This window comes from Salvia hispanica, chromosome 6, assembly GCF_023119035.1.
Source record: "Salvia hispanica cultivar TCC Black 2014 chromosome 6, UniMelb_Shisp_WGS_1.0, whole genome shotgun sequence".
Lineage (NCBI taxonomy): Eukaryota > Viridiplantae > Streptophyta > Magnoliopsida > Lamiales > Lamiaceae > Salvia > Salvia hispanica.
In genome coordinates this window covers 29,309,865-29,324,771 of record NC_062970.1, presented here as the reverse complement: position 1 = coordinate 29,324,771, position 14,907 = coordinate 29,309,865, and the positions used below count along the sequence as shown (strand labels likewise).

Sequence of the window (14,907 nt, the reverse complement as noted above, 5' to 3'; positions counted from 1 at the left end):
TGAGACATGTTCTTTTTTGGATCGTTCCACTACAGGTACAACATTTTCTTTTACGGTCAAAAAACAATATTCTATCTATGTTACTTTATCATTTCTCCTCCTTTTTCTCTCTACCACTATTACGGTCAAGAAATGTGTACATGTGATACGACGGAGGAAGAATTACTTACATCATTCATTACTATTATATTAATTTTACATTTTAATTTTGATACATCTATTCAAATTAATCTGACATTTATTTATAGAATTTTCTAGTAATTTTTTTATCATTTGTATCGTACTTTATTCATTTTTACTAGTTATATTTTAAAATTCATATCATAAGGAACTATTATTCATTGACAATGGAGTATTTTATTTAAAACAAGAACTCCGCTTTTACTAAAAAGAAATTAAAAGCTAAGCCGTGACAAAACGCAAGATGGCAATAAATTTAGACTCATCATAAACTTTAAGTTTATGATATTTCACATTAAGTTAAAAATTGGTCTACAAAATCATAAATTTAGTGTTCCCAACCTGACCATATCATTTTTCGATGAGATATTAATCCTACTTGGTTAGTCGTAATAGTCATGCTATTTACACAGAACACTGCAAATTTCTCCAAGTTGGACCTATTTTCTTTCGTATCGTCTCACTCATACGACTCTCACTTGTAGACGAGAAGCAATTCTCTCATCCCCCCACATCGATCACCCACCGCTCTTTCTCCTGGCCTTTGGCAGCTGTTCTCTTCATCCACGCTCAAAGTTCTCTAGTTTCACCATCCAAACATTGCAAGCACTCGGATCCTGGTGTGATACATCTTCCTCATCGATCACCTACCAAACCATATTCCTTCCTCATGCTGCTCTCCCCCATCGACAAGACAGGGATCTTCCTCGGTAGCGAACGGAGGCACTAAGAAAGCTGGAAGAGAAATTTTCCATTTTTGATTACAAAAAAAGGTGCTGCAATTTGGTACTACTATTCTTATTTGACATAATCCGGAAACTCCTATAGCATTGGCGTTATTCAATTTGAGCAACGGATCCTGGTGTGATACACGTTCGTAATGAAAGTAGAACGCCAGTTGGCCCTTTAGTTTAAAGATTAAGAGGAAATAGAAAAAAAAGTATGAAAAATTCCTATTTTACTGAATTTGTTTTGTGGGTCAACCAATAAGTGGATAATGGGAGAGAGCCCAAATAAAAACCAAGGACACCTTGCATGGAGGAACCTTCATCGGCTGAAAATGTAACTCCTACTTTCTGATCAATTGCGACCCATATCTCCTATAACAGGGTCCAGATTTCCTCTAATGACTCTACCCTCTATTTCAGGGTGCTCGCTTGTAGACCTAGGATCTTATCTCCATCACTGGAGTACGTTGCAATCAGACTCTTCCACAAGTGTTTGATTGTTGCGGTTGAGATACTCATCATACGAGTTTTGCTTCAATGTTTTGAACCAACCACGTATAGAGTATAGACATAATGATCCGTCTGTTGCCACCATGCAAAGGTCGGATCTGTCCTTGATGGGGGAGATGGTCCCCGGTGATGTGGGAGATCCATTCCCTTGCTGATGATGGCTTTCTCCATCACTACAACCCACAACGAGTAATTCTAGCCGTTCAATTTGAACTCGAGATCTAATAACTTGGTATCGACTATGATACCTGGTGGAGACAGTGATCTTGGGTTTGCCATGGCCAAACTATTGCGCATGAAATTTGCAAATTGCCTCGCAAACTCTTTCGATTATACAAGTAACAATTGGTTTGTGTTCTTCGGATTTTGACATGTTTTTGTTGGTTGTTTTCACAAGTTTTGGCTTCAAAAGGGTCGGAAAAGGTATAGATGATTTGAATAAAAAAAAATTTACTCTTGATACCATGTTAATCGGCGTTGACACCATCGACAAACAAGGTTATTTACTTTACAGGTTTATTCTCATTATATAGTAATCCTCTTTAATAGAGGTATTTTATAATGATGTACAATGTAATTATTTAAACTAGAGTAAGTCAATAACTCTATTCGAAGACACTGATATTACATATCCTTAATTGATTCATTGTAGTAATATTTTTCCTTCTAAATATAGTACTCCCTCTGTCCCATGTGGCCATGTTACTTGCACTGTTGCTTTTCGGCTCGTCACAAATTCCTTACACTATTTATAGTTTAAGTTAGAATTAATGCATTTAATTAATAGATTAAGTTAAGAGCTCATTTATTAAGTGATGTCTCATTACACTTAAAATTCTAATTTAATTACACTAAAAAGTCAATCCCAAATTTACGGCCTAAAATGAAAAGTGCGAGTAACATGGGACGGAGGGAGTATCATTTAAGATTCTTGTTGTTTTTTGCTTCATTATATGGCTAGTAGCTAGTTTTTAAGCATTTGTGCATGGTTAGTGTCCAGACATTTTGGGCAAATAGTAGAAAATTAGAACAATGCAAGAGGTTGACTTGCTCAAGGAGTGCAAGAAGGAGTTAGGTATGTTAGATGTCGTGTGTTACACATTTGTGATGTGAGTCATCTCCTTTCAGAGCAACTTTCATTTGTCTTGTGTGTCTTTTATTGTGATTCATCGTTACTGCTTTGTATATTTTTGTTCTTGTCTTGGCAGGAATGCAACTAATCATTTTGTATGTTGTTAATGTTGTTATATATGTTAGGTTGTTTATGAGAGTCTCTTGTTTGTGATACTATGCTCTAACACTTTTATTGGTTGGAAGCATTTTTCCCTTTTATACAACTTATAATTTATAATTAGCTTATAACTTGTCAAATCTGTAGAAGAGTGATTGACAATCAACTAAATTAACAATTCGTCATTAAATTGTCTATGTGCGAATTTGTTGACTTAATTACTTAAGCGATTATTATAAAGACAATATTATGTAAATTAAACATAGAACCACAATTTTAATAAGAATATATCGTACAAGCTCAAATATTTCAAAATTAATTAGAAGGCCTACCAACTTAAAAACTAAATTTTCAAACACTGTTTTGGCATGCAAAGGATTTTAGTGGACCTAGTTAACTTATTGCGCGAAAGTATTGCAGTCCACTTTAATGTTTAGAGTGGGGACTCTAAAAACTTAGTGGGAACAAATGGTATAACTCCTTTCCAACAAGGCATTAATCAAGTCGCAAATAAAAGAATAGGATCGATCATTCAATCCTTTTATATGCCAAAAAAACATGGAGTGGCCAAGTATATAGTGTGTACTATAATATATCACACATATTCCCGTGGAGAATGAAGATCTATGCATGGTGTGGCTAAATAAAACTGGCAAATATTATGAGCAAATGTGTGATTGCATTCTCATAAGAGTCCACCTAATATAATATACAATATCAATATTTCTCATGCTTAATTATATGTATTAATATTATTTATAATAAAATATGCAATTATTCATACTTACTTAACCCCCAAAAAGAATATTTTTTTAGGCTAGGAGGGTGGTTGCCATCATTCTTCTCTTGACTATCTTTATATGGGTTTTGACCACACAATTATATTGACTAGATTTGTTACCTAATAGTACTAGTTATAATAGTAACATTTAATATCAAAACTCCTTGTTAAAAAAGATGAAAATAAACTACAGTACTAATTTTTATTGAAAAACACATGAATAATACAAGTCTTTTGGATTAATTTCCAGACTGAGGCTCTCAACTCCAGTTCCAAGTAAGTTTCCCAATCCTAAACATTAAGACAATGAGGTGTTTTTATCCAATTGAATTAAATAATTGCAAGACGATAATTATAGCTATATTTTGAAATTCAAATACCTTTATAATTCATAGGCCAGGAAGTCAGTAGCCGACAATTTCAATCACAATACTTTTGTTGGTTACAATATTTAAATAATATAAAGTCATAAACTGATGAAATGGTTTCATTTTGATTTAATGAGAAGATTGCGTTATTTATGGTAAATTTAATATTCAGCCATCCAATGAGGCAAGGTTGGGGAATTAGTAATGATGGAACATGAGATGAATTCAAATGAAAGAGGAATTGGTGATTATTATGCTGGTGAGACATAACCAAGCCCATAATATCACAGTGGATCAAGCAAGGTTGTTTCCCCCCCTTTTTTTTTATGTTCTTTTTCCCATACATCAATTCATCAATTATCTATTTATATCAAACATATCAATATTTATCCCTAAATTTCTCTACCCACCGCTTCCAGAAGTTTATATATATATGGTGCCAAAACGAAGAAAAATAAAATTCAAAAGAGTTTAAGGTCCCTTTTTTGTTGATGTTTTTGTTTATACTTTAATTTCCGTTTATGCAGCATGTTTATTAAATATTTATTTGCATGTATAATTATAGTGTATAATGTATTTTCGTTAGAGATAATTCCAATTCAAATATCCTATTTTGGACCTTATTAACGGCCTTTAAATTAAGCATCTCAAATCATGTGACCAAATAGTAAAATACAATCAAATTAGTTGTCAAATCGTTAAGTTGATGCCTCTTTCCGTAATTCTTCAATCTAATTTATCTGAGAGTGAAAGCAAAGCTCAAAAAGGTGGTGGCAAAAAAGCTCTTTTTGTACACAAATGTGATGATGGTGGTGATGATGATGATTATGCCTTCAATTTTCCACAGTAACAACATTAACAAACAATTCTCCCTCTCTTACTCCTTTTGCCCTTTTCCCCCTCTCCTCAACTCAAGCATGGTAAATAAGTGATCGCCTTGTTCCAATGCGTAGCTCGGACCCCATGAACTGAAACAAAATCGTATCTTTTTTCTGGGTTTTGAAAATCATGGACAACAACAACTGCGGCTGCTGGGCTATTCTCAGAAGCAGTGTCAGAGGCTGCAAAAGCTCCGATTCAAGAAACTCCACCACTTCCCTCCCTAGAAGCAGCCTTGTCTATGATGCTGGTATACTCATTTTTCATCATTTCTATCTAATCTTGCTAGATTTATGTTTTTTTTAAAAATAAATTTATGTTTTTTGTCATCATATTCATGTATGTGTTATCTAATCTTGTCCATATATAGATTTATCTAATGTTTTTAAAACTGGGCATTTCAACTTGGTTTAATCTCCTGCATTTTTGCTCTACTAATACAGCAACAGAGACTCGTTATTTGAATGCCAGCAACCGGGAAATGTGTGTGCCTGATGAGGCTAGAAACTCGGTATCCGAGGAAGATCCGAATTCGGATGCAGTTGCACTAGAAAAGAAACCTCCACGCCAACTGCTTCAGTTTAGTTTTCAGGAGCTGAAAGCAGCTACCGGTAGTTTTAGGCCAGATAGCATTCTTGGGGAGGGTGGTTTCGGATATGTGTTCAAGGGGTGGATAGAGGAGAATGGGACGGCGCCAGCAAAGCCCGGCTCAGGGACCACGGTGGCTGTCAAGAGCTTGAAGCCTGATGGCCTGCAAGGCCATAGAGAATGGGTGGTGAGCTGATTGTTGGCTTGAATTGGGCAGTGATTGACATATATATGTGTAATGTAGCTCATGGCATTCTTTTTAGTGCAGGCTGAGGTTGATTTTCTCGGGCAACTTCATCATCCTAACCTCGTTAAGCTCATCGGATATTGTATTGAAGATGATCAAAGGCTGCTTGTTTATGAATTCATGACCCGTGGAAGCCTTGAAAACCATCTTTTTAGAAGTAAGTATTGCATATGCTGCCCAAGGTTTTATCTAAGTATAATGTGCACTAATGTGATATCTAGCCTTCCTGTTTTCTTGAGTCTGTTAAATTACTGAGGTAAGAATGCTATGATGGCTTTCTTTGTATAAGTTTCCAGAGGTATACTTGCTAGTTCTGTGACCATTTGGTGCAAATTGAGTTTCAACATGATGTTTACTCTTGGAAACACTCGATTATATTGCTGTTTGTTGAGTGGAGGATATGCTGATATGGTGAATACCCATTGAAGGGACCATACCTCTTCCGTGGTCCAACAGGATCAAGATTGCACTTGGAGCAGCCAAAGGGCTAGCTTTCCTCCACACTGGGCCTGAACCTGTTATTTACCGTGATTTCAAGACGTCAAACATCTTGCTTGACTCGGTATGTGAGTGAAATTGATCACCAGGAACTTGATAGATGGCCTCATCATAGTTCAAACAATCTTGATGTAACATTTCCCATTTCCCTCAGGAATACAATGCTAAGCTCTCAGATTTCGGTTTGGCGAAAGCCGGTCCTCAGGGAGACAAAACACACGTTTCTACTAGGGTGGTCGGAACCTATGGCTACGCTGCTCCAGAATATGTAATGACAGGTACTTATTGTTGATATTTTTGTGTCATTGAGTGACCATTTATCTCTACTCTTTGTTCATTCTTGGCTCATTCTTTGTTGTGTCAGGACACTTGACCTCAAAGAGCGACGTTTATAGTTTTGGAGTCGTGCTCCTGGAGATCTTGACTGGCCGGCGATCCATGGACAAGAAACGGCCAAGTGGAGAACAGAATCTCGTGACATGGGCGCGGCCTTATCTGTCCGAGAAGAGGAAGGTGTATCAAGTAGTGGATCCTCGCCTCGAGCTCAACTATTCAATCAAAGGTGTGCACAAGGTTGCTCAATTAGCTCACAGCTGCCTAAGCAAGGACACCAAGTCTCGGCCTTCAATGGAGGAAGTCGTCAAGGTCCTCACCCCGCTGCAACACCTCAACGATCTCGCCATACTAAACTACCACACGCGCTTCTCTCAGGCTGGGAGACGCCGCTTCCCTCCATCAGGGAAGCGCGACAGGAAGACAGACACTGGCCATCAACCCAACCTTAACCAATCAAAGGACACTGTAAGAGATTCCAACCTAACATCTACTCAGCATTATTGTAAATAAGGGTCCTAGTTTTTTGCTTGTGTGTAATTTTTATGTCATAACAACCATTAGTACTTGTCTTGTGTATGCTGTAAGTTTTCTTGATACTCAAATGTTTGTATTAGCAGAGGAATGTTGATCCCTGATTTGAATATTTTATGAGGTTTTAGTGTGATGGTGCTGGTTTGCAGAAGCTACATACATCTCTTGAAATAGATTGAAAGTGTGGTTTCACAAAAAGATCACATTAAAATAGAGCATCTTGTGCAGAAACACCATAGCCTTTTTGACCATGCCCAGTTGTGATTCACAGCTTGAATTATAAGTGGAATATAAATGAGATATATTCCTTGTGCTAACGATTCTTATCAGTGTCAAATTCAAGCTGGAATCTGGAGTGACCTCAAAATATTCTGTAAATTATTTTGAAAAAAAGTTAAGAACTTTAGTAGTGACATATCCACAGCAGACAATTCTGTGATCAAAAGTGAGGGAATCGGTATGATTTTTGTCCCACTAATAAGTGAATATATATATGCAACAGAAGCTGCATGATTTAGTCCCCACTTTTTTAAAGTTTGGTTTCACATGCATCATGTAATTGCAATACCAATACACCACATCATTAATACTATTAACTAATCATATTTTATTACATACCATGCTATGCTTTAATATTTCTATCAAATTTAACTCTCTACTCGAGTTTATTTGATTTTTCTTAACTGATACTATTGCTCTAAAATAATTGTAAAAGAACAAGATCCACATTTTTACTTACGTTTACCTCACTTGATCAGCTCGAGAAAAAATCCAAATTTATTTTATTACCAAGTCGAATTTACTCCATCGAATTAGTCTAGAATAATATCAAATATTGACGGTCATAAAGGAGTTCTAGATGAGTATCGAATGAAAAGCCATCTTAGAAAAGTAATTTTCTTTAAGCTGCAATTAATCACTTAGGGGTCATACAATATTTTTATTGTATTAATTATGGAATATACATTATATTTGAAGGGTTCGGTCATCCAAAGCATATACGTCTTACGTCTAGATACAATATAAAATATCGGTGCTGTCAATCTTTGATTGGATTTCCCGAGTTTTGATTCCAAGTCATTTTTCTTTATGTAATTGTAACATGATTGCTTCTAATTATGACACACTTATATTTTTATTTGGAATAGAGGTACTAATTTAAATGGTAGCCGCATCAAATTTGCCCTAAATAATCTTTTAAGTTTCTCTCATTCCATCAGAGCTTACTGAAATGGACTGATTTTCCTGTTCTGATCTATGATGCTGACTGAATATCACGCAAACAAAAGACAATTCATTCATCTGATTTTCATTTCAATTCAACCAACCCAACACATTTTGCAATTTGCAGAACATAATGTACAAGAACAACAAAATGTAGATTTATAGAAGTGGACAGAACAGAAGAGAAAGAAGGTAGTGAGATTATAAAATTACATATATTGCCATGTTTACTGACACTTTTCGCATCAAAGAGGAAAGTGAAGCTCATACTTCTCTTACCACACAATCACACAGTCACACACACAGACAATCATGAAACACTCAACTTTCAGATATTTCTTCAGCATGAGCGGCTGGAGGAGTACTGCTCTGCGAGGCCTTATCCGCCACTGAACCTCCTTCACTTGGTGCAGCTTCCGAGAGCACAGATGCCTTAGAGGTTAGAACGGGGGAACTGGTACCTGAGAGATGATCATCGGCCTGCTTTGGCCGATTCAAGGCATTGCAATGTGGGCAGTAGTAAGTGATGTATGGGAACTCCTCTTTTCTCACCAGCCCTACAAATACAAGGATATATAGCATATTAACCTGCTTGTACCACATGGATTCAGTTCATATAGATAGGTGCACGAAGATTCTATCTACCGTTGTGCATATGGCAGTTTCCACATATTAGAGCATAGGATTGGGAAGGATCCTCTCCCACAAGCAATGCAGCAACTCGAGCAATCCAACCTCCATCGTGTGCATTCGGGCCTGATTGAGGATGATGCTCGACAACTGTTGGGTGTTGATGAGACATGCCTACATCATCAACCCCAGATGGGCTAAGCATAGCTTCTTCAGGATGTTCAGTAAATCCGCTTTCCGTGCTATAGGTTCTCGAGTGGGACTGCCTTCTATTCCGTAGTCCAGCAGTAGCTGCAACTTCCACATCATTGCTCTTTCCGGCAGTGGCAACGTGGCTTTGATCATCTCCCAGATATACTTTCAGGCCGGAATCTGCACCCAACTTGGACGCCAGTACAGTTGCAGCTGCTGCTTTGGCTGCTGGATCAGGGTCATACCTCTGCACTGAAGACTCCATGTAAGAATCTAATAAATCTTATTGATAATAACAGGAGAACCTTCCTTGAAATTGGAGTTATACAATATACTCACTAGGACGTAAACTTTGAGTGATAACTTAGATAAATGATATAGACTAATCTACAACTTAATGGAACTTGTATGATTATCTAATCCTTCAAATACTCAAATCATATACTCCGTTTCTTTTTTATTATTTCAAATTTATTATTAAAAGAAATACAAATGACTCACACACTTAGTAACTCTCGAGGTGACTTAAACCTATAAGTATTGTCAATCTATGTTTTGGTCTAAATGAAAGTAGATATCCTTGTTCCTCCCATCATCCCACGAGCTTTGTCAAGTAAAAAATAACCACAGCCATTTGTTATTGGCTTTTGCAGTGTTATTACGTAAAAATGATGACTTGCAAACATTGCAGCCATACGATGCAGTGCCTAATACTGGGACAGTTTAGAGTGAAGGGAGGTCAAAATAATTTTTGGTTAAAGATGAGGTCCGCCTTGTCAGTTGTCATTAAATGAAAATAGAAGGTTTTTTCATACCATGATCATAATATAATCTGACACAAGAAAAAGGGCCTTCAGACTAATGACAGAGCCAGTCCCCATTCCCCAATAATAAGGCGGGCAAGATTTATAATTAATTTTTATGCATAAACAGTTTTATTGCTAGGGGGGGGGGGGATTATGCTTTTTCCCTCCATCCCTAAAAATAATCTATTTTGCCATTTTGGTCCATCCACCAAAATTAGTCCACTTCTATTTTTGAAATTTTTTTCACACATTACACTACAAATGAAGTGGGTCCCACTATCCACTAAGACTACTTCAACTATTTTTTCTCTCTCTCTCTCTCTCATACTTTACCAATTTCACATTTAAACCCATGTTGTCCCCAAAGTCTCTATTTTTAGGGGACGAAGGGAGTGTATATATTTAGGGATACATAGAGTATAACTGAACAAAACTGAGGTGGGGCAATACCCCCACCACTCATCAGCATGGCCCTGCCACTGCTTCAAACCATACCTATTATGACCTTCTATTATAGATAGCAAGTTCTATTTTAAGACTTTGCCTCTAGCTCATATTTTCAGGAAAAAGGAGGTGATTGCCGATGTGTAAAACAAGATATGAAATAATCAATTTAAACAAGAAAGCTAGCTAGCTTCACTCCTTACCTGTATTAGCTGTTGAGTTGTGTAGTAATTTGTTTTTTCTTTCAGTTCGTTGATTTTCTCCTGTCTCTCGGCCCGGAGGTGTTCCAAAGTTTTGCGGTCCTTTGTATCACCTGTAAATAAGATTCTCAGAAATGTAATAGTAATATTAATGCCAATAGCAGGGTGCCTCTAATCAAGGTCACATTTGGATTACTAACTACGGAGTACCAACAGTTCTACCATAACACAGAAACAACTGTTCCCATGATGTTTTGTCTGATCATAATCTCAAATCCATCAATTCGAAAGTTTTGAAAACAACTTGATCTATGATTATTTTGACACCAAAATGCAGATAAGATAAATTGTGATTCATTTGAGAATTTTATGCAGCTTGATTAACAACTTAATGCCCTTAGAAAGAAGAAGAACCTTATTAATTATCAGGAGATCCAACATGCATAAGCACCACAAGATTGTTCTTACGGCTCAAACTTATGGCCTCCTTGTCAGAATAAACTTCACAAAAGCATATTTTTTTTGGAAGCTGCTCTCATATACAAGAAGTTACAACAAAAGTAAGCAATTTCATGAAACTGTATCAACAATCCTGGTAATATAAGTTGATTTTTTTGCATTAAATAATAAATTCTATCATTAAAACAAGCAAATAGCATAAGTCAAAAGTGAAATCAAATATCCTTAGTCTATTCCAGTCACAATGCAGGTTTGTTTGTATAGGCAACAAGTTTCATATTTTGATAGATACTATAACCTTGCGGTTAGTCATTACAAAGAGCACTAAAAAATACTTACGCATCTTTGTGTAGCTTCTAAATGCTGAGTAGATAATGAAAAATAATACTGGCAGCAGAAATATAGGTAAAACCCTCAATGCCCTTATATGCCAATTCAAGTCTAATGATCTTGTGGTCATTATAGCATAACCTACTGCAATTGCCTGGAATAAAGAAAGGGGGTAAAAATCAATTATGTGGATCACCCATCTTCAGGAGCAAGGGGAAGATAATGGCAACAGCACATTCATTATAAACAGAAGCATTCAGGATAGTAGTGCATTTATCTAGCAGTAAAATAGTCAAGATTAGTAGGAAAACTGTTCAATCTCTCTCTCTCTCTCTCTCTCTCTCACGCACACATATTTTGTAAATTGTCTTTGATTTAACACGTCATAATTCATTCTTTGTTTACCTTATAAGCATATAATTTGATAATCAGAAGCAGTCCATTGGAATTAAAGGGGTACTTGATCTTCAGAGTTAACAGACACACGATCACTCTGATTTTCAAACTAATGGAGTTATGGAGCAATAGAGTGCAGAAAAAGTATTTCTACCACAAATTCAAAACCTGAGATTTAAATGAATACACCCTGGTTAGTTGAAATCAACCTCAGTTAAAAAAACCAAAAATACATATTATGGAGACTAACGATGATACAAAAGATCATATTCTTGCATGAATGCAACTGCTGTCAAGTGGAAACCCATTTTGCAAGACAAGCATCTAGACTAGGGCACTCAGAACCTGGTTTGCATGTAAACAAGGGCATCATCATAGACAGAGACTATGTGGAAGAGTAGATCTTCTGGGTACAGAGGGTGATAATTAAAAACATAGACAACCATTTACAGACATTAGCAGCATATGGATCAGAGACATTACTCGTTGAATATTACAAAAAGTAATAATCCGGTTTAGGAATGTAACAATCTAAAATAGTTTTTGTAACATCTGATATCAGGTGATCTGACATGGAATTCTTTCCCTAAAATTAGTCATAAAAGGTAGGGCTTACCTCCGAAACAATTGACAGTATAATAAATTGCCTAGTTGTTCTCTGAGAACTTTGCGAACGCCTTGTAATTCTGGAAAGAACAGTAGCCTCTTCCTTCGATATATGTTGCAATCTCTTTTCAAAGTCATCACTACCTAGTCTAAATACTGCTCCCCATAATCTAGATAGGAGTCCTTTCTTTTTCTTGGTCTTCTTAATCTCAGTATCTGTAGATGTCACAGGCTCCACTTGCTCATTCTTGGATTCTTCAGCCATCTTCTGCATATCACATGCCAGGTTAGAACGTTTCTCACAAATTCCAAATTAGCAAGACAATTGTTTCAAGTTTCTTCAACATGATTGAACTAAAACCATACTGCATCTTTTGATCCTCCACCCAAGATATTCCAAGTCTTATTCAGCTAAAAGGGATCAGTTTTTTACTAGCATTGTGGCTAAAGAAGTTGGAAGTAATAATCAAATACTATGTCACTAGTTAATTTGACATCTTCAGTCAAACCAAGTCAAAATGATACGTTTCATCACAAAAGGGAGATGGCAACAACACAAACACAAAACCCAAACCAGATAAATACTAATGAAAATTGGAATAAATGAATTCAGTGCCGCAATCAAAAAAAAGGAAAAACAATTGTGATGAGAAGAAGGAAATAACAACAAAATCGGGAATCACACAGCAAAAAAGTCAAATCTGACAGAATCCAAGATCATAAAAAATACCAAACCAACAAATCAACTTTGCTCCAGAACATGATCAAAGTTATCCCCAAAGATGTAGTGAAAAAACCATTTCATTTACAGAAACTCCAATATGATAAGGAAGGATCGATAATTTAAACAGAAACAGAGATAAACCCCAAGCGGCGAAATTGTAGGGGTTGATTTGATATTTTACCTCCGATGGAATTCGGCGCGGCGAAACGCAGCGCTGAAAACAGAGAACGCGATTGGGAGAGATGCGAGAGAGGATTGAATTCTGACGAAATTCCTTTTCCAAATGGAAAATGATGAGAAATAGGAAATGGAGGGCTTTGGAAACAGTTGATCGTGTTCCCTAATGAAGAAGAAAAGGAGCTTTTTTCCTTGAAAGTCATCTACATCCCACGTGCAAATCACGTATTCTCTTATTATTTCAATTTACAACCCCCAATTCTTTTAATACCAATTTCCACCTCTCCCAATTTGTAAAAACATACCTCTTCCGTCCAAGATTTTATTTTCAGATTCTCATTTAGTATCTCAATAATATGAGTACCTATTGCCCATGCGTTTACCTCATAGTTGTGTTATTTTTCTATTTTAAGAAATTTTCTTATAGTCGAGTCATTTTCATATACAGTAACATTTTTCTCTTTCTTACTCTACATCCTCTTACTTTATTCACTACTTTATTATTTTTACTTTTTTTTTCATTTTATCTATTTATTTAACACACTCAACATCTCTTTCCTAAACTTCATACCAAAAAGTTTCGCCTCAATTATGAAGGAACAGAGGGAGTAGTATTTTATTTTTTTTTTGCAATTCTTTAAATGCAATTTTTTAAAATTTGTTGTTTAAAACAAACTATTTAAATTACCTAAGATGAAGATATATGTAATAATTTGTGTTAAAATGACAACACCTCTTAAAGTGACATCGTGACACCACATATACAACAATACTATAAACGCTACACAACAATATTCAATATGCTATAGATTGTTATCTAGCGTGTTGGATATTGCTGTCCGAGAAAAATTGTTGTATAGTGTATAAAATATTGCTGGCCGTTTTTTTTATCCTTAAACATTTTTTTATTGTCACATGGCAGCTGATTATTCATCCACGTGTACAAATGATTGGCTAGGAATGTTGGTATGCTGTTACTTTAAGAGGTGGTGACACCTTAACACTCTCCTATATATAATTATTTACTCCCTTCGTCCCATAATAAGGGTTCTATTTTGCTTTTTTGTCTGTCTCACAATAAGAGTTATATTTCACTTTTATCATAAATGGTAATTAGACTCATATTTCACCGATTTATTCCATACACATTTTATTAAGTAATGTATAAAACTAATATATAGTGGAATTCACATTCCACTAACTTGTTTAACTCAATTTTTTTGATATATTTCTTAAAACTCATATCCCAATTAAATATGATTCTTATTATGGGACGAGGGAGTATGTCCCAATTTTTCATACAAAGTTCAAATAAGTTAAATTCAAATGCATATGCGCATCTAGTTGAATAGAAGTGGGAAATCAATAAATCAGAGTTGTTGTAGCTGCTTCCACATTAATACTCGGCATGTAGGCTATTTAACAAAACATTTACTCCTCTTTGACTTTGATAAACTTAGGTGGATAATATTATAGGTGCACTAATTAATTTAAAAACCATTAATTTTCAATAATTATTTGCACGAAATTCTTTGTTTGCTCAACTTACAATTAAAGCATTGTACATTGTTTACTAAATCGAAAAGTAAAATGATTAGAATTTTAAGCTATTCTTTGGTATCATTAAATGAAATGAAAGAATAGATCGTGATTTCTATTTATTTTAAAGTTTGAACTATAAAAATGGTTCCTTGGATTTATCTCGTCAATAATTCTTGGATTTTAAAATTATCTACAGTAGTCCCTGAACTAAGAGTTTATTTCAAAATCGAGCATTTTAGCATTTTTCCATCTGAAAATGTCCTTTTGGGCTGCTAGGCAATTTCATCTTTACACAATTTT

At 35.6% G+C, this 14,907-nt stretch overlaps 2 protein-coding genes across 3 annotated transcripts; one reads left to right on the top strand and one right to left on the bottom strand.

The window, feature by feature from the left end:
- The first annotated feature begins 4,536 nt into the window (after window positions 1-4,536).
- LOC125197107 (serine/threonine-protein kinase PBL35-like) lies at window positions 4,537-7,010 on the top strand. Its single transcript, XM_048095809.1, has 6 exons — window positions 4,537-4,927; window positions 5,121-5,452; window positions 5,534-5,669; window positions 5,941-6,074; window positions 6,165-6,288; window positions 6,375-7,010. The coding sequence occupies exons 1-6, from the start codon at window positions 4,807-4,809 to the stop codon at window positions 6,854-6,856; spliced, it is 1,329 nt and encodes a 442-aa protein (XP_047951766.1). The 5' UTR covers window positions 4,537-4,806; the 3' UTR covers window positions 6,857-7,010.
- Window positions 7,011-8,237: 1,227 nt separating this feature from the next.
- LOC125197109 (uncharacterized protein At2g24330-like) lies at window positions 8,238-13,246 on the bottom strand. 2 transcript variants are annotated; one of them, XM_048095811.1, is made up of 6 exons: window positions 13,070-13,246; window positions 12,175-12,429; window positions 11,172-11,316; window positions 10,377-10,486; window positions 8,747-9,170; window positions 8,238-8,658 (listed from the first exon to the last, which is right to left on the bottom strand). In XM_048095811.1, exons 2-6 carry the CDS (start codon window positions 12,427-12,429, stop codon window positions 8,423-8,425), a joined length of 1,170 nt encoding a protein of 389 aa, XP_047951768.1. In that variant the 5' UTR covers window positions 13,070-13,246; the 3' UTR covers window positions 8,238-8,422. The 2 variants fall into 2 exon arrangements, with proteins under 2 accessions (XP_047951768.1, XP_047951767.1); XM_048095810.1 differs by having other exon boundaries at window positions 12,175-12,432; window positions 13,070-13,245.
- Window positions 13,247-14,907: the final 1,661 nt, after the last annotated feature.

Bases quoted from the DNA above. Each gene is read 5' to 3' on its own strand.
- LOC125197107 (XM_048095809.1), top strand. From the start codon at position 4,807: ATGGACAACAACAACTGCGGCTGCTGGGCTATTCTCAGAAGCAGTGTC. The intron at 5,453-5,533 runs GTGAGCTGATTG...TTTTTAGTGCAG, and splicing joins AAGGCCATAGAGAATGGGTG to GCTGAGGTTGATTTTCTCGG. The intron at 6,289-6,374 runs GTACTTATTGTT...TTGTTGTGTCAG, and splicing joins TCCAGAATATGTAATGACAG to GACACTTGACCTCAAAGAGC.
- LOC125197109 (XM_048095811.1), bottom strand. From the start codon at position 12,429: ATGGCTGAAGAATCCAAGAATGAGCAAGTGGAGCCTGTGACATCTACA. The intron at 11,317-12,174 runs GTAAGCCCTACC...TCTTTATTCCAG, and splicing joins TACTGTCAATTGTTTCGGAG to GCAATTGCAGTAGGTTATGC. The intron at 8,659-8,746 runs GTAGATAGAATC...TTGTATTTGTAG, and splicing joins AAACTGCCATATGCACAACG to GGCTGGTGAGAAAAGAGGAG.